Below are 18,776 nucleotides of genomic sequence, written 5' to 3'. Positions count from 1 at the left end.
GGAGGAAACGGGTCGTCTGCTTTTGAAACCCCGTTAGCCCCTCACAGGGGTCAGGACAGGAAGGCCTCGGAGGTCTGATATTGTTGACTGCTTTTAACAGAGAGAGCACTTAATGTAATTTACTGCAACTTAATGATTACAATAAAAATAGCAGTACACACATCGTCTCTGAGAACATCTATTATAGGCCTCTCTGTGAGTACACTGTGGGAGGAGAAAATGGCAGCATCTCATTTAAAAGTTTTTATTTGAAATGATTTTAAATACAAATAATATATTTTTCCATTTACAATGACAGTTCCTTTGTAAACAAAAGTGGCAGATAGATAGTCATTGGGTAGTTTGTCCAAACTGAGGCGGCCTGCCGGCCAGTCGCCTGGACCAGATCTGTCATGGGAGAGATGGTGTCGTATTTAACCTCACTGCAGTTTGTTTGTTTTTTTCCACACAGCGTAAATCACTGATGCTACATTCTATTGCAGAGCGATAAATACTCAGAATACAATATAACCTGTTAGCATACACCTGCCTTCAACACAATTACAGGGGAGTATAGTGTGCATGTGTGAGTTTGTGTGACCGTGTGTATGTGGTGTCGGGTGAGCATGCCCACAGAAATTCATACTGTTATCTCTCCCTCACCGACATAATACAGTAATATATATCATTAAAAAAAGTGTGGATATTTACGGTGAAGATTCCTTTAAAAAAAAAAGAAAGAAAAAAAACTGCCAAGTTGTCGACATAGAGCTAGAGCCTGAAGAGCCATACATTAAAGCCCTGGTATTTCTTTTTTTTTTGCACTCATGAGTCTTAACGGATGTAAAAACAAAAACGAAGTTAGAATGGAACAAAACAAGACATGACACATTTGTTAGCACTAACTGGAACAAAAAAAGAAACATGATTTAAATGAAAGGGGTACTCTGTTTCCTCAGACAAGAACATTAAAAAAAAAACCCTCCTGAAGTTTGCTGGAGAAGAAATTAAATCCCATCTGTAATGGCAGTTTTACCCACTAAGCTAAGCTAGTTCTGAATAACTGGCTACAGAGAAAAGGCGCTGGACAGAGTTTGCTTAGTCTTACACTTAAAGTTCAACAGATTTTAGTTCGACACCCTTTTCAGGTCATGAGTGCTGCGTGTGTCGGGGGGGCCTCACACTCCTTAAAGACAGGGTCAGTCACGTGTCGCTGCACATCCTCTATCGGGAAGCAAAAGTGTACTTACTAGAGGAGTTGCCGTGACAACATCGGTGATATGTATCCAAGACTGAGTCGCTAAAGATCACAATGAAGAGACTAACTCTAAGCTGAAACAAAAAGAGAAACACTCGATTTTTACAGACAAAAAAAACTTTTTTTCTGCTCTCCCAAGAATCACTGGTGCATAGCACCCACAGACGTGTATGTTGTGGTATTTCAGTTGTATTTATAAGGCCTTTTTGGACAATGAGTTTACACTGGAATGTGCTACAATTGTAAAAAAAAAAAAAAAAAATGAAGAGAGAGGACGTCACTTCTCTAGAAAGCTGCGAGTATGTTTATATCTATATATATATCAGTATCTGAGCCCCTTTAAAGACTGAAAACTCACAACTTGTATGTGTTACATGGACTACAAGAGTACTCAAATCTTAACACTGCAATTTTAGGTCGAGGTCATAAAATCCACCGGATTTCGACCGACATCGTGCGTCTCCTTCAACATACAGTGAGTACAACTACAGACAAGTGACCGGCTAATGTAACAGCAGAAAAATAAAAAGAGATTCAACTGAAAAGTGCAAAGATCCCAATGGTTGAAGTGGATGTAGGGCTAAAGCTCGCACTTCTGCAGTTTTGAGTGTACAATAGAAAGTATCATTGGTGTGGAAAACATCGATGCCGAGTGATTTTAAAATTAGGAGCGAGAGCGGTCATGACTTCCACATGGAGATCACTGTGTGTTAATTTTTGCAGAATTAGCTGTTATACACACCCTCCCCCCCTTTAAAGAAAAGAGCCCAAACAATAGGTCCTCCAGTCCACAGTGTGTCAATATTTCATACCTGTACAAACACATACAAGGTTACAAACACACACGCACCATTTGCCCATATTGTAGCACACACGCACTCTCACATACGCATCCACTCTCACACGCGGGCCTGGGTAAGTATTCACAGAATTCTCCTCCGCGTCAGCAGCAGAAGTCGTAATGAACAAGTCTTTGTAGAAAACAGGAAGTGGAAGGGCGGGGCCACAGTCCGTGTCACTGTAAAGATAAAATGGTGTAGAAACTGTCCCTGGTGATTCTGTGTGTGTGTGTGTGTGTGTGTGTGTGTGTGTCTCGCGCTCGTCGTTCTCTGCTCGAGTGCTGCTGTAGGGTCAGAAGTGGGTGGGTGGGCGTCTGGGTGGGCGGTCCATGGGGGTGGGGTGGGGAAGGGTGTGGCTGAGCATGTGTGTGTTTGTGTGTGTCCGCGTTCAGTCGTTGTCCTCGTCGTCCTCTTCGCTCTCCTCGATGCCGTCGCTGTCCTCCTGCTCCTCGTCCTCCTCCTCTGTGTCGGGGATGTCCCACTGCGGGTGGTTGTCCAGCATGGCCTTGGCCTCGTGGACCTCCAGCTGGGGGAAAGAATTTACACACAAAGTTTAGCACGTGGAAGTCCTGTGTGTTGTCTTTTCAGTATTCATCAATTTTAGCAAATTAAGAGACTCTGGATTCTCAGGGTGTTTTCACTCCTGTAAATAAGATACACTGTTAGTTCAGACCAGGGTCATGTCTCTGCTTATCTTTTACAATAGTACGGAGCAACACTAGAGTCTAGCAAAATTAAATGGAATAACTGCGCCAAATCGTTTGACTGAACCAGCCCAGAGTTTGATGTGAACCATTTTTACACCAATTTTTAAGACAAATATTATATTTGTTTTTTAATTTTCATTTGAAACAAATTAAAAACACATCTTTAGCCTACCATCTGTTTTTGCCATGTCGAGTTTGTAATGCTAGCTACCAGTGCTGCAGTTGAACGCAGGCTACGGTAACGTTGATTGGCTAAATCCTAATCTCCACACTCGTGGACTCACGGACTTTGAGGCACGTTCCCGGTAAGTGTGTGAGTGCTCTGATGCGGACTTTTCAACCCCAAATTGCGGACTTTCTGTGAGTGATATCTGCAGGCTTTCCTTTGGTAGTTACCCAGAGTTCATAGCTAACTTGGTGACGTATACAAACGTGATTTTCCAGCCCCGTACTAAATGTAAACAAATGTTCGTATATTGAAGAAGTATTAAATAAAGTTTGAAATTATTTATCCGTATGTGACAACATTTAGTTAATCACTTTTGTAGTTATTTATTAACATTTTTACAGATGTTTCTTTTATTCAGTTAAATATTCTCAAAGGATCAACATGAATGCCTTTCTGACTGCTGATAGTTTGCTGTTGTTGTGATCATGACGTCCGTGGCGAAGCTTTAGCTAGATTATAGCGCCATCGTCGTGGTAAAATACGGTTATACAATAAAAGACCTCTCCGCATTTTATGCTGCTATATTGGTCGCATCAATATATAGGACGCAAAAATTTATTAAAAGTGCATCTTATAACTGAATTTTACGGTAAATGTTTTCTGCAATAAATAAAGAATAAAGAATCTGGTATTTTATTGGCGGGCAGAATTACTTATTTGAACAGTTTTACATTTAAATTAGGTTTAATAACAGAATTTTGAACTGCAAACTGCATGGCAAACCATGTATATACCGTGTCTGAATTAATTAAATAAATTAAAAGATGGTCAGAAAAAGCAGCCCATCCTGAGACAGATCAATTTAAAAACAGCCTGTTGTTTCAACATCCCCAACTCTAAAGTACTTTGCTTTTAACAGCACATTAAGAACTAACAGCGTTTTGAGGTATGCTGCAGCAACATCATATCACATGTTAGCTGAAAGTCTATCAGCTGTTACGACAGTCTGGCTGTAACAGATCCTCTTATTCCCATCGGCTTGGCAGCAATTAACACCATTGTTCTGTGAGCTTCTGGAGGGTGTGATTGTTGCAGCTCTGTGAACTGTTTAAGCTAGAAGCTGGCATCCTCCAAGCAATCACACACAAACACACATCACACAGCCTTCTTGTTACCTTGAGTGGTTTGATCTGGTCCAGTCCCAGGTAGGAATCAGAGCGGAGGATGACAGAGTATTGGTAGTTTCCTGTTTTGGAGGGGGCTGGGAACTTCAGCTCCACCTGGAGAACAACACACACACACACACAGCTGTCAAATCCAATCACAGGAGCACTCAGAGGGCATGATTGTTCGGTTTATTAAATGTAGTGTTACAGTAAAGCATTTGGCAAATCTAGGATGCGGCTGTATTGTAACCAGGCGCAGAGTAAAATTGGCAGCACATAAAGAAACGAGGTGACTCTCATCTGCAGTTTAGAAGATGATCCTCTTTTTTCCACACACCAAACAGACACATTAATAGAAGGAGGACAAACACTGCTGCATAACACAAACTGAAAAAGACAATCTGCTGCTACTGATGACGCTCGATCATCTACAGGAGCCTCAGAGGGACACGGCGCGCGGTAGGTAATCACAATTGGACCGCTGCGCGATGATGGGGTCCAACTGTAAATATGAGAGCAGCATTACCTCAGGCTGTGATTACCATGTCGTGCAATTACATACGGCAAACATCTAATTATCGGCACAATGAGGCTAATTATTATTCAGCGTGTTAGCGGAGAACGAGCCGCCAACACAGCGACGGTTTCCTGCCCTGCCTCGTTGATGGAAGCAGCCCCTCTGCCCTGCCCTCGCGTCTGTCAAACACGCGTTCGCACAACACAAACAACAGAAGGATTTGTTGAAGCGACGCACTAATTGATTGCCAGACAGTGAAGCGTTACGCGCGGGCGGGTCACCTCGTGCCGGTCGGAGCGCGACGCAGGCCTCGTTAAGCTTTTAGCTCGCCCGTCAATCCTTATTGTGGCTGAAGAACACCAGGATCAAAAGGTGCAAGTTGTGCTAAATAAACACACACGCACACTCCTCTGAGGAAATAATGACAAGTGCAAAGGGTTGCCTAGCAACAGGATGTGCACAGGAAACAAGAAGCACTCTTGACTTATTGAGGCCTTTTTTAGTCCAGACGGATTAAAGCATAAGCCACAATTTAACCTCAAACTGTTGTAATATAACACAGATTGTGCTGCTTGTAAAATAAGATTTTCTGCTTTTTTATAAACATATTTTGGTGTTGGTCTGTTTTTTAGGACATAATTGTACATATGACCACCACACAAGGTATATTTGCCTATATGTCCAGAAGCACACACACACAGGCTCACCTCTTCTGTGTCTTTTAGTGTGCACACGTGGTACGGCATGGAGACGAGGGTCTGATCTCTGCGGTCGGCGATGTAGAGCCACCACCACTCCTGCTTCTCCTCGGGGAAGTAGAGGCTGTAGACGGGGTGCGTCACCTTCGACTTGGTCTCCAGCAGGGCCCGCTCTCGCCGCTGGATGCTCTGCTGCAACGCTTCCCACTCCTGGCGGAGAGAGGATGATGAGGTTAGGTAAGGGATAGGTGCACAGGGTTTCTACATACTCATTTTAAATCTCTCTGACCTCTTCGTCGTCGCCGCCGATCTCGTCCACCTCTGTGTCGCTCTGTTTGTCGCTATCTTCGTCCCTCTCGCTGGGAGAGTCCTTGTTGGCTTCGCCCTCTTCAGAGTCGCTGCCCTTATCTGAGGCCTCGTCTTCTTCCTCCTTCGCAGCTGCTGCGGATGCTGCTACAACTTCCTGTGACATCATCAACAACAACAACAATGATGATATACATATTCACTCATGATGTTACATGAATGGAGCCGTGTTGGAAACATACATTTCCTGCCACGTTCCCGTTGGCCTGCTTGGTTTTGGCCGGCGCAGGCGTGGCCTTCTTCTTGGTTAATTTTTTCTTCTTGGACTTGGCCGTCTTCTTCGCCCCTTTACTCTTGTTCTGCCACACTTTTGTTTTGGCTTTACTCGTGTCTCCTGTCTTTTTACACACAGACAAAATACAGCTCAGTGAAAACACAAGACGAAATCTGACCCCGACTGAGTGAATGTGTGGTACGAATGAGTCTGAGTAAGCTGTGTGTGCGTGTTCTCCTTACTGCATCCTCTGTAGTGGCAGCCTCCTCTGCAGGGCACGGCGTCGACTCCTGCTCCTTTTCAAACACCTCCTACACACACGCAGACACAGACACAGTTAACTCGTGCTTTTCAACATTACATTCAGTCAACAGCACAATCTAGTGGTCATGTTTGGAAGTGCAGCTCCAAAAAAAGAGGTTGCTTTCTTACTGATAAAGTGTCATTATGTCAGTGTAATTCCTTACCGCCATCCGTTTTCTGGTTAAGGTGACGGTTACTGTGACAATAGATCCTGCTGTGATGTTATTGCTGTCTTCATCATCAAGGACTGCAAAGACACACGGAGAGACTTTAATAACCAAAAGTCTGACAAACAACTATAAATCTGTACAGAAACATAATGCATAACTACTTTAAACCGACTATGTTCGTATGTGTGTATTTGAGGACTGACCCTGCAGTTTGGTATCCATGGTGATGTGAGGGAAGCTGCCCAGCACAGCCATGACCTCGTCGTACTTCTCCTCCCCGAGGAATCGCAGCATGCTGCGTCTGTCAGAGTCCTTGAGGCTCACCAGGTCCTGGAGGCTCCGAACTTTATACTACAAGAAGAGGACGAATGATCCACTGAGCCGTTGAGTCTCTACTTTATCATCATGTATATTGTGTGTGTGCATGCACAGTTACCTTCTTAGAGATGCAGTAGCGGAGGTGCTCCTCCTCAAAGTGGGGCAGCTGCAACAACGGGGACTTGGACTCCTGCAGACCCTGCACTATCATTTGGGTCAGCTTCATGCAGTTCTCGATGGTCACCAGTCGAGGAGCATGGAACCCTGCAGACACACACACACGACATTTACCAAAACGATTCAAGAAGTAAGGTAAGAAAGAATATGGTTAATCCCAAAGGAAATTCTAGATGGCTAAAAAATTACAGTAAAAATAACATTAAAGGAGCAGTTGGCCGCTGTCAGTCAAAGCTGGTGTTCTCTGTAATCAATAGAAGCATTAATGTTTGAAATTGGCGCCATAGCTGTGGAGAAAGTTGTTCAAACAGCTCGCGGTTTCGCCCATTCCACATTCCTACAACACCCAGCGTGCATTGCGCCCCTCCCTCTGAAAGGAACGACCCAGCGAGAGACGCTGGAGTGAAATACTACCGTCTTCCAGTCAAGGACATTGATCGCTGCAGGCAATGGCTCAGAGTGGTACAGAATCCGAAAATGAACATACCGCTGGATTTTCTAAAAGATCTTCAGGTCTGCAGTCTACATTTCAAACCTGACGATTTTGAACGAGACATGACATCGGAGGCGGGCGTCCTAGATTGAGGAAGTATAGTTTAGCGAGCTCCCTGGCCTCCACCAGATGACGCGTTTCACGTAGTCTGGCGGAGGTTTTCCAGGGCCCATTGGAGAAGCGGATAGCGTCCTCCAAAGGCACAGACAGAAATGTCGAACATAATGGCATTAGCGCCACATAATAGCATGATAGGACTGAGGTTGAAGATCAGCGAACTGGCCCTTTAACACAAAATATAATAAATATAGTGTATGGGGGTTACTAATAAGCTCCTGCTCCTATTAAATTTGACATGTGTTTGTATACCTCCTCTGCTGTTTGCCATCATGGTCAGCTGACAGCCCACGTTGATCATCTCCTGGAGGAGAGCTGGACTCTTCCTCGTCACAAACCTCTGATCTGGAACAGAAACACACACACACACACACATATCATGCTTTGAAATCTTAGCAAAAGACAACATTATTGTGTAGATACTGGTAGAATAACGTCCTCTAACTCAAATATTAACCTTTCCTCCGTCTTTCAATCAACTTGAAATGACTCATTATTTATCCCCCCCTGTCTGTTAAAACACTGAAGTTTCTCCCGCTGCAGGTGCAATTTAAAACAGCTTGCTTAAAGAGTCATAAAACTCCTCTAAACAGCTTGTCCTAGTTAAGTATGCAGCTTCACTGCTGTGCAGGAGCGTAAACATATAAACTGGGTAAGGTTGTGTATTCATTACAAAATCTTGTGACTGGACAACTTCACTCTGAACAGCTTGTGCAGCTGTTTTTGTTCCCATTTTTGGTACTTTGAAAGGATTTATGTGGTTGTGGAAAAGCCTGACATGGAGATACACAAGCTAGTTCTCTAACACACTGTAGATAAATGATACACAAGCACTGTGTCTATGGAGAAGTATAATTCCAATTGTTTCAGATTTCCGCCCTACCTTCCTCCAACTCCTCCGATACGTCCATGCGTGCCAGGTGAGCGAGCACCAACACCCTGGCCTTCAGACTGTAAGGATAACAGAATGGAGGCTCCTTCTTCTTCACGTTGATGTTCCCCAGCTCACGGATCAACTGAAAAACGCAGAGCATTGTTGTTTAGGACACAAGTTTCACACATGCTTGTCCGAAGCACATTGTCATTGCAACGTTTGCTGTTACCTGTGGCACTTCGATGTTGTCTGTCGGCCGTATGGTGGCTTCCTTATTGCTGCGAGGGTCAAACTCGAAAGCTGCTGTCAGCACCATGGCTAACCCTGCAAGGCAGAATCAGAGAGACAACAAGAAAGGGAGATAAATAAATCTGTTTTCTTACGAGCTTGTTGGCTTGAACATATAAATATATACACCGATCAGCCATAACATTACGACCACAATGGCACCTGTCAGTGGGTGGGATATGTTAGGCGCCAAGTAAATCCTTCGTCCTCTAAGTTGATGTGTTGGAAGCCGGAAAAATGTGGAAGTGTAAGAATGTGAGCGACTTGATGGCTAGACGACTGGGTCAGAGCATCTCCAACACTGCAGCTCTTGTGGGGGTGTTCCCGGTCTGCAGCGGTCAGTACCTACCAAAAGTGGTCCCAGGAAGGAAAACAGGTGGACCGGCGACAGGCTCATGGGCAGCAAAGGCTCAATGATGCAAGTGGTGACTGAAGGCCGGCCCATGTGATCGGATCCAACAGAAGAGCTACTGAAGCTCAAACTGCTGAAAAAGTTAAAGCTGGTTCTGATAGAAAGGTGTCAGAACACACAGTGCATCGCAGTTTGTTGCGTATGGGACCTACAATGGGAACGTGAGCATTAGAACTGGGAGCAATGGAAGAAGGAGGCCTGGTCTGATGAATCATGTTTTCTTTTACATCATGTGGTACGTCTCTTACCTGGGGAAGACATGGCACCAGGATGCATTATGGGAAGAAGGCAAGCCAGCACAGGTAGTGTGATGCTTTGGGCAATCTTCTGCTGGGAAACCTTGGGTCCTGCTATTCATGTGGATGTTACTTTGACACAGACCACCTACCTAAACATTGTCTGAAGACCAAGTACAAACCTTCATTGAAACGGTTTTCCCTAATGGCAGTGGCCTCTTTCAGCAGGATGATGCGCCCTGCCACACTGCAGACATTATTCAGGAACGAGTTCAAGGTGTCAACTTGGCCTCCAAATTCCCCAGATCTCAATCCAATCGAGCATCTGCCGGACCATGGAGACCCCACCTCGCAATTTACAGGACTTAAAGGATCTGCTGCTAACCTCTTGGTATACCTCAGCACACCTTCAGAGGTCTAGTGGAGTCCATGCCTCGACGGGTAAGGGCTGTTTGGGCGTCCTACACATTATTAGGCAGGCGGTCATAATGTTATGGCTGATCGGTGTATGCAGGGAACAGATATAAACACTCACTCTTCATGTTCATGTTGGGCGTCTTGTACATGAAATGCATGAAGAGCTGCGTAGTGTTGATGAGGATTTGGTCTCCGCTGTATCGTATGGAGCGGTACCACCACGTGCCCTGTGATGTAGAGAGACAAAGGAAAGGAAAAGTGAGACATCCAAGAGGGCAACAAAAAGAAACGATTGCACCTTTTAAATCATGTAAAGGACTTACCACAACAACAGGAAGGATGACCATGAAGGCTAGTCCGTAAACTAACAGCACCTACAGATTAAAAAATGTAAGTTGAAAAGTATGACAACATAGCACACGTCGTCTGTGAATGACTGATCCGGTATAATATTTGGCTTATCAATTAAAATACATTAACATAATAATAAATACCAGCATTGAGTTCTTCTGGTCAACAATCCAGGCAGGCAGGGCGATACCAAAGCTGGTTGCTGAAGAGGGAGACATAAGACCATTTTTAGAAGCTGTATAAACAGGTTTATTTCTGACGCCCCGTGCATTACTCAGCACCCACAGCAGACGTGTCTGTGAAACAGCGAGACACTTGTGCATCACAGGCTCGGGGTGTAAAAATGAATGAGCTGTCACGTTTTCATCTTCCATTGTTTGACACATTTATGAGTACAAGAGGCTGAGTCACTCGCCAGCAACGAGCTCAGACAGTATGTCAACACAGAAGAGAAGCAAAAGGTAGCGTCACTCACCTCCTGGACCATCCGGGTTTCCGTAGTTTTCCCAGTTTTGTCGCGACTGTTCATTGGTCAGACTGTGGAAAAAATACACAAGTAAAATGATGACTTTATCATGAGATCATTGCTTTCATTACTGATCTGATTTGTATCTATTTCACAGATGCAGATATCGTCTTGCTTTCTGGATAATGAAGTCACCACCTGATCGATACTTACGCAGCATAAGCTTTGGCAATCCTCATGAATGTAGCCTCATCACCACCTTTGTCAGGATGGTACTTGAGCGACAGAACACGGTACTGCTTCTTGATCTCTGACAGCGACGCACCCTGGAGACAGAAGTGTATTTACATCATCAGATAATCACCAAAAATAGAGAGTCCTGTGTAGTCTCAAAAGTCGTGACAGAAGATATTTCTCTCCCGTTTTTTAATCTTACAGAAGTTATGGCTTTAATATCTTGTGCAAACTGAAAGAAAAAAGCGTCTTAAGGGACGTCAGAGGCTGAGTAGAATACAGAAGAGTGTGTGTGTATTTTGTGTGCTTACCGGGTCCAAGTTGAGTACTTCATATGGATTGTACTCCTGGTACTCTCTGTCCAGTTTGGACACCTTGTATGCCAGCAGCAGGAACACAGCCCAGCCGAATAACAAGGCTGCTTTCCTGAAAATAGGACACACAAACAGGGAGAAAAATCACTTAGAAAAATCGTTCTGTGAGGACGACATTCAGCCTGTCTCATTTTCACACTGTTGCTTGTAATAATAATAGTGTTTGAAATCAACCGAAACTAGCTTTAGCATATAAAGCTACAGAGATTACAGTAGGGTTTAATATGACGGGCTACGGGAAGCTAATCTTAATTTATTGCACACATGTATCTGACATTGTTGTTGTTTGGTATTTATGCATTGAAGTTGAACTTGTTTCCATGACAATGGCAAAACCCTATGGCCTGCTCTGCAGCATCTGTTGCCATGACAACCGCTTGAAAGCCCCGAGTTGTCCGAGTGGCACGACCAGAAATAAAAAAACATGCTAGATGTTTATAATAAACAGCATCGCAAATACACAGGTGAGTCGAGGAGAAAGATGCGAGTGAGTTTTTTTAGAGATCGATCTGTTCCGTTTGATAAATATGTGAAAGCTTTCACCAGCTTCAGACACATAAGCAACCAGGCAGATAAAGAATTTATGGATTTTAAGGCTAAAAACAGGATGTAGGTCTGGTGACAGAAGTGGAGTGGAGAGTGGAAGTATAAAGACAGACATCTAAGAGGGGAGAAACAGAAGGAAGAGATAAACGCTGTGGCAAGGAGGGAAAGGAGTGAGACACCTGAACACCCGTCTCTCTATTAACCACGTTAAGAGAAACAGTGCAGCTTCATGTTTACACCAGCTGCAAATGAGAGGTTTACACATGAATTCAACATAAGCCAAACTTGTGCCAGCAAGTACTCAGCCTGCTCAGCCTGGCCATTACAGCATCTTCAGGCAACAGTGACAACATCTCCGTCCAGCTGTAAGTACACTTAGTGAACCAGTGAACCATCAGGAGAAGTGGGAAGATGACTGAGCTTTGACGATACAGACAGCTCAGGCAGGTCACACCCGGAGAGCAAATTTAACAACAAAAGAGAGGGGAGTAAACCTGTCATACTTGAAAGAAAATTATGTCCTATCAGTTGTAGTGAGATTTATATGAGTAATCCAAATAAAACAAAGGAAGGATTAAGCGTAACATGGTTCCATAAATAACTACGAACACTGAATAATTCAGAAGTATAATCAGATCATTGACGGCAACAGACGAGATCATCTTTCCAGGTGTTATCGAATAATTTCCTACAAAGGGAGGGCCTGGTAGATCTGCCAATCGCCTTCAAAGAACTACAAACACAAATCATTGGACTCACTTTAGTGTTGGAACAATGCTCTGCTGTGACTTCATCAGCCTGAGCCGGTACCACAGACACCTGCCATGTACCCTCCTCAGGCTCTTCAGACGCAGTTGTTCTGGGAATAGGACAGACAGAAGGAAACATTACTGACATGATAGTACCATAAAACTAGTCAATCAATAATAACAATGCCATGTTTTATGTATATTTGAGCAGAATTACTGCTTTAAAAAGGAATTATATTTATATTGTGTTGGCCAAGCAGGTAGAGGCATGCGTTTACATCAGTCAGCTTTAAATTCATTAAAAAATGTTGGATTACTTTATTATATTGAACTTTGAACACAAGATTTAGCTAATAGCTAGCATACAACATTTTTCTTACATCGCGTTATCAATATTAGAACTGTTAGCAACATCTTTAACTCATGACCCAGTAGACCAGCTGGGTAAAGTTTGCTTGCATATGTTGCATCATCAGCGTTAGATATGCTCTACTGTTGACAAACAGATAGCTCAACAAAGATATGGATATATTGAGATGTGGTATAGAACCTGCAAGATGAAAGCTTTAGCTTAACTAGTCAGCAATTAGCTTCATGTTTACCGACCAGAACAGGCAGTACCAGCTAGATGTGTTACGTTAAAACAGGTGGATAACTAATAGGCAGGTAATGAGTAAGGCTCGTGAGGTAACTGTGTTAACACTGACTGACTTGTACAACAGTGAAAGAGACGTGAACACCACCTTTGTAACGTTTACTAGCTTACAAATACAAGTTAATATAACGTTAGGTTTAGTTGTAAAACATTTATGTCTATTAGAAGCTAACCAGATTAACAGACTGCACACTAGTGAGCGTGTACGAGCCAGGATGCTGTCTGAACACTTCTCTCTGAGGTTGGTGAGTTAGCTAAGTTAGCACTGAGCCAGACATCGGGCCTTACCAGCATTCTGATCCCGGGGCCAGAGGTAATATGTGGCCGGGATCACAATAAGTCCGACGAAGGACGTGAGGAAATAGAAAAAAGTATTGCCGCTGTCATCGTACTGGAACTGTTGCCCGGCCATTTCGTAGCGGCGCTTGGGTGGCCCTTCTTCTCCACCGCTGCGCTTCCCCCTTCTAGCCCAATGTGTGCGACTTGACAGAGCGTTAGCTAGCCAGCTAGCATCCAGCCAAAGCAGCTCTGATCATCGGTGTACGTGGTGTACGCCGGCGCAATGAGGCCCTGTTTTCTTCTTCTGCAGTAGGTGATTCAGCGCTTTTCCTGGCCGCTACTGACCCCTAGAGGTGACATGGAGGTAGGACAGAGGAGTGTGAATGGCTTTTAGAGAGAATAAAGTAGGGAAACAAAAAAAAAGATGAAAAATACTTTGTGACTGTGGGGTGTAGGGACATAACAATTTTAGGTAGCTGGTCCCACAAAAAACAGACAAATTGCTTTTTAATATAGCAAAACAGGTGATTGTGATTTTTGTAGCCCCTCTACAACAAAAAACTAAACACTCAACTACTAACTAAACTCATTTTCATATACCATTTTATTTTGGTAACTGTGCTGGAGATCTAAAGTCAGTAATTTAATACGAGTTTTTCTGTTTTTGTTGAGGTCAGTGCCTTCGTTAACTATCCACTAGATGTAGCAGGAGCAAACTGTAGGGCTATTTTTCTTCAAAATAAAAGTACTAGCATATTATGATATGGTGGTCTGTAAGGGGTTTATTTTGAAGTCTAAGTTAATATACATTTTTCCTTGTCTATCTGATGAGTTACACTCATTAACATGCTTACAAAGCTGCTTTGCTCTCTGTTCCCTCTATTTATTTCTTGTTTAAAAATAGCTTCAGCTAGCTTGCAAGCACTACTAAAACAGAGAAACATTAGATAAACACTTTGGTGTTGTTTTTTGCAGTCAATGAAGATAGTAAAGAGAAAAGTATTTTCACTTTTTGTATTTTATTTTCTCTGCAGATGAATTCTTTCATATGTGCACGATGATGTCATCCAGAGGCTTGCGTTTCAAATTGGGCACCGTGGCATCAGAAGCAGGATAACCTACAGGAAGCAACATCAACAGCTTCTCATTGGTCGGCCGCTTGAGGAGGACCCTGAGCTGGGGGCCGCAGTTCAGAGGTGTCGACGTGACAGTCACAAGACCCACGTTCTGATTGACAAATGAACAGAAATAATAGCATTTATAAGGAGAAACCTTGGACTGAATGATCCATATTTTAAAGACTTGCTGTAACCTTTACCTGTAATGCAGCCAGCAGGATTCCACAGGATATGGAGACACTGATTTCATTGTAGTAATGTGTCTTTTTCTTGCCGTTTGGTAGAATCCCGTAGGTCTGTTTGAAAATGAGGACCAGGTACGGAGCAACATCCAAGTATTCCTTAATCCAGTTTGTGCTGAAAGAGGAGGAAAGATGTGAAAAGAGGCAGAGACATGTGAAATTAGAAAACAAGATTGGTCAGGAAGTACTGCTGTAACTGTAGTTACAGGTACTTGTTAGACATAAAATGTTATGTTTGGAGTAAAACAGGGTGCTCACCTTATTTTGGCCAAATCATTGACCCACTTGTCCCCCATCCTCTGACGGTAGTTGACCTCTTCCTCTGCTTCCACTATCTGTCTGATCTGGTGCTTCATCTCCAGGTCTGACACCACAACAAACGTCCAGGGCTCAGTGTGAGCTCCACTCGGGGCCGTCCCTGTCCAGAGGAAGAAGAGGTGGAGCAGATAGAAAAAATAAGGCAGACAAAAACATTGCTTAATTTTTATTTTTTCATAGCAGATTAAGAGTGGTCCAGTTGTGTTTAAATTGCACATGCCTGCAGTGCGGATGACATTATCGATGACTTCTCTTGGGACCGGCTCTGGGCTGATGAATCGGAGAGACCTGCGCTGGTTTAAAAGAGCGTAGAAGTCCTCGGATCTCTGCAGCATCGTGTCCACAGGGTAACGTGTTGGTGAGTAGGGGACATGTGGACAGTCTTCCTCCTCGTTGCTGTCCACCCAGTCATCATCCTCTAGAAGAAGGGAAGGCAAAACAGTTAGAAACCTCTGGTATGAAATTCAAAATTGGCCAAATTAATGACATTGTGAAAGTAAACTGCTACATTTGTGTAGCAATGCATGGCAGACATGCAAAACTCAGCTTCTTTGTAGTTGGTGGGATTTATTTAATTAGTCATAAGAATAATGTTCACAAAAATGGTCCATGGGACAGTTTGCTTTGTAATAATAATAAATTAAAAAAATAATAATTTACCTCTAGGGGAGTAAAAGAAAGGAGTAACAGAAGACACAAACAGGCTACTCAAGTGAAGTAGGCCTACAAGTACTTCAGAAAATGTAGCCTACTTAGTTCCACCACTGATTTGGTTGAAAGTAATGCAGGAATGTTATCTATTCTAAACTAAGTATCAACATAGTCATTTGAGAACAGGTAGAAACGAGTATACTGTGTTAATTTAGGCCTGCTGTTTAACAGGCCTACTAACATTTAAAAAATATTTAATTCCATTATTGTGCTGTCTTTCATATAGGAAGGAAAAAATACTCATCTGTCAATATGCTACAGGCTATTCGAGGTAATTGATTAACCCAGCTCCAACTGATTACATTATGTTAAAAAAAAACACAATTCCCAGAAATCAATAAACAGTCTAGTGTTCGCTGCGCGCGCTCCCGCCAAGCGCATGCACGTCTCTTTGACGCCAAAAGCCTAGAAAGAAAGTCTAGAAAATATTCCCAGAGTCAGACACATGAGTACCCGAGTGGTACTTGGGATTAAGCTGTCAATCTACTACTGAACCGAGAACTAAAGCTGCCGAGTAAAAGTAAAGTTTGTGTTCAGCTCTTACCGCCTTCTCTTGCTGTGTTTTCTGTATCGTCCTGTAAGTCCTGGTCCACCCACGGTCTAAAGTTCTTTGATTTTGACGCCCCTTCAGTTTTTCTCGCGGTGGTCTCTGTCTCTCTTGGTTTGAGCAACATATAGCCCAGCACTAAACACAAGACCACGGCCAGGACCGGCGTGAGGACGGACAGGAGAGCCATGATAGCTGGAGAGAAGCGAGCACGAGCACCTGCACTGAGCTAACCGCAGACCTGCTGTTATGAAACACAAGTACCCTTATCTTTATTGGATCTGATGACTGTACAATCTACAGTCTATACGTTGAGTTACACTTGACTGCTCCTCTTTAATGTCTGAACTTGGTAAGCATTGTAGTTTTCTGCAGAGAAGTCTTTGGTTGGTTAATGACCAATGATCCAATAACACAAGAATAAAAACAGATCATACCTGGTCCATTATAAAGGACTTATAAGTTAATATATCACATCTTCCTGTGTTAATGAGTTGTCACATTGGGTGTAAGGTTCATAGTCAATTACTTCACTCTGTATTTCTCATACAGTTTTACTGAACTTAATTTGATGTCTTCAGGGATTTCCCTTTTCCCCCTGAACATGTAGACAAATATAGAGGTCATTTACGGTTACTGAACAAACGGTAGTTTCAGTGTCCTGAATAAATCCTTGTTCAGGATACTGAAACTATTGTATTATGTTCAGTGTGCAATATATTTATCTCTACCGTTTGTGTGCTTATATTTATTTCTACTGTATATCTTTCTTATTCTTACTTTTATTTCTTTTTTTTGCACCACAAGAGTTGTCTATTAATTTCGTTGTACACTGTGTGTGTATAATGACAATAAAGCATTCAATTCAATTCAATTCAATTCATTTGCTGATCAGAAATTTGTTAAATTTATCTTTATAATAAATATAATAGATTATAATATATCATGTTAAACTATTCTAAGTATTCCAATCTGGCTTTAAATCTCTTAACAGCACAGCTCTTCTTAAAGTTTTAAAAGACCTTTTCTTAGCTGAAGATGCTGGTGACTGCTCCGTCTTAGCTCTTCTGAACCTCAGCGCTCCATTTGAAACAGTAGATCATGATATACTTGTTGACAGACTGGAGTAGTGGGCAGGAATCAGTGATGTGGCTTTAAATTGGTGCAGGTCTTACCTAAATAACAGATGTTTTTCAGTGTCAATGGCTGGCTCAGCATCATCAATGGCAAGTTTATCCCACGGCCTCCCACAAGGTTCAGTTCTGGGTCCAACTCTACTTTCCATTTACATGCTCCCTCTGGGTAACATCATCCGTTAATATAATGTTCTTTAACATTGCTACGCTGTCAACACACAACTTTATATTCCGATTAGACCTGGTGACCAGTCAAATATAGAAACAGTCCATCTACCGCCTACAGACAGTCCAATCACATTTAAGGCCAGACACGGGCTAGCCCCTCCCTGACGCCTTATCCCCCTATGAGCCAGTATGGAGTCTGAGATCCTCTGGTAGTGCTTTGCTGGCCATTCCAAGGTCTAGGTAGAAAACGAAAGGTGACAGAGCTTTTGCTGTCAGAGCCCCCAGACTTTGGAACAACCTACCAGAGGAGATCAGACTTGCGGAGTCAGTCCCTTGTTTCGTCTCACTACTAAAGACATACCTTGACAAAAAAGCTTTTACTCTGTGATGTGATTTTTAATATTTTTGTCTTTTATTATATTTTATCTTTTTTATCATGAATTGTATTTGTCTGCTTTTATTGTCGGTTGTGACGCACTTTGTTACCTGTATTGAAAAGTGCTATACAAATAAAATTATTGTTATTATTATTATTTATACACCCTAAAGCTACCAATACACTCCTGTCAGAAGCTAACCTGACACACGCTAGGCTTTCATGCTAAGTTAATATACATTTTTTTACATGTATTTTTAATAATTTTGGTGATAGCATGATCAAATACAATCTGGGATCATTAGGGGGTTAGTGGTTTTTATTGTGACATTTATAAAGTTAGCTAACTAGCTAGTATTTTTTACTAGATAGGCCTAAGTAAGCTAACTGTTACAACAGCTTTAATGTTAGCTGTAGGCCTATTAGCCCCAGATTTACCAACTCTGGCAACTCTGCTTCTCTTATACAGCATTCTGGTTTAAACGACTAAACCCGGCGCTTGGGTCAAACCTGCCCAGCGCGTGTTCTGTCCCATAGTTGGGTTATTTTTTAATCCAGCATTTTTGTGTGTAGGACCAGCTGTGCAGTGTTGGACTTTGGGACACCCTGTGCAATCATTAAGTGTGTCATCACCGGAAGAATGATCAAAACACCAAATTGAATCAGTTATTGCGCAGCATAATGTTTAGCAAACTTCACATTGGAATGGCCAATTAATGTAGATACTGTAACCATATGATCAAGCATATGTTGGCCAGTTTATTACAGTATTTATGTGGAACAAATAA

At 42.7% G+C, this 18,776-nt stretch overlaps 2 protein-coding genes across 2 annotated transcripts; both read right to left on the bottom strand.

Moving 5' to 3' along the window:
* Positions 1–230: 230 nt before the first annotated feature.
* sec63 (SEC63 homolog, protein translocation regulator) lies at positions 231–13,591 on the bottom strand. The gene is made up of 20 exons (XM_069657398.1): positions 13,382–13,591; positions 12,449–12,548; positions 11,081–11,195; positions 10,749–10,861; positions 10,545–10,606; positions 10,213–10,271; positions 10,042–10,092; positions 9,837–9,945; positions 8,595–8,689; positions 8,375–8,507; positions 7,744–7,836; positions 6,823–6,968; positions 6,590–6,737; positions 6,381–6,463; positions 6,156–6,224; positions 5,882–6,037; positions 5,623–5,796; positions 5,343–5,543; positions 4,128–4,232; positions 231–2,602 (listed from the first exon to the last, which is right to left on the bottom strand). Exons 1-20 carry the CDS (start codon positions 13,503–13,505, stop codon positions 2,465–2,467), a joined length of 2,274 nt encoding a protein of 757 aa, XP_069513499.1. The 5' UTR covers positions 13,506–13,591; the 3' UTR covers positions 231–2,464.
* An 825-nt stretch (positions 13,592–14,416) lies between these two features.
* iyd (iodotyrosine deiodinase) lies at positions 14,417–16,498 on the bottom strand. Its single transcript, XM_069657711.1, has 5 exons — positions 16,300–16,498; positions 15,271–15,468; positions 14,991–15,150; positions 14,691–14,847; positions 14,417–14,599 (listed from the first exon to the last, which is right to left on the bottom strand). The coding sequence occupies exons 1-5, from the start codon at positions 16,496–16,498 to the stop codon at positions 14,417–14,419; spliced, it is 897 nt and encodes a 298-aa protein (XP_069513812.1).
* Positions 16,499–18,776: the final 2,278 nt, after the last annotated feature.

Source organism: Semicossyphus pulcher, unplaced genomic scaffold (genome assembly GCF_022749685.1).
Source record: "Semicossyphus pulcher isolate SPU_LCO1_2020_fin unplaced genomic scaffold, fSemPul1.0.p SCAF_11, whole genome shotgun sequence".
Lineage (NCBI taxonomy): Eukaryota > Metazoa > Chordata > Actinopteri > Labriformes > Labridae > Semicossyphus > Semicossyphus pulcher.
This window is presented reverse-complemented; position numbering and strand designations above follow the sequence as displayed.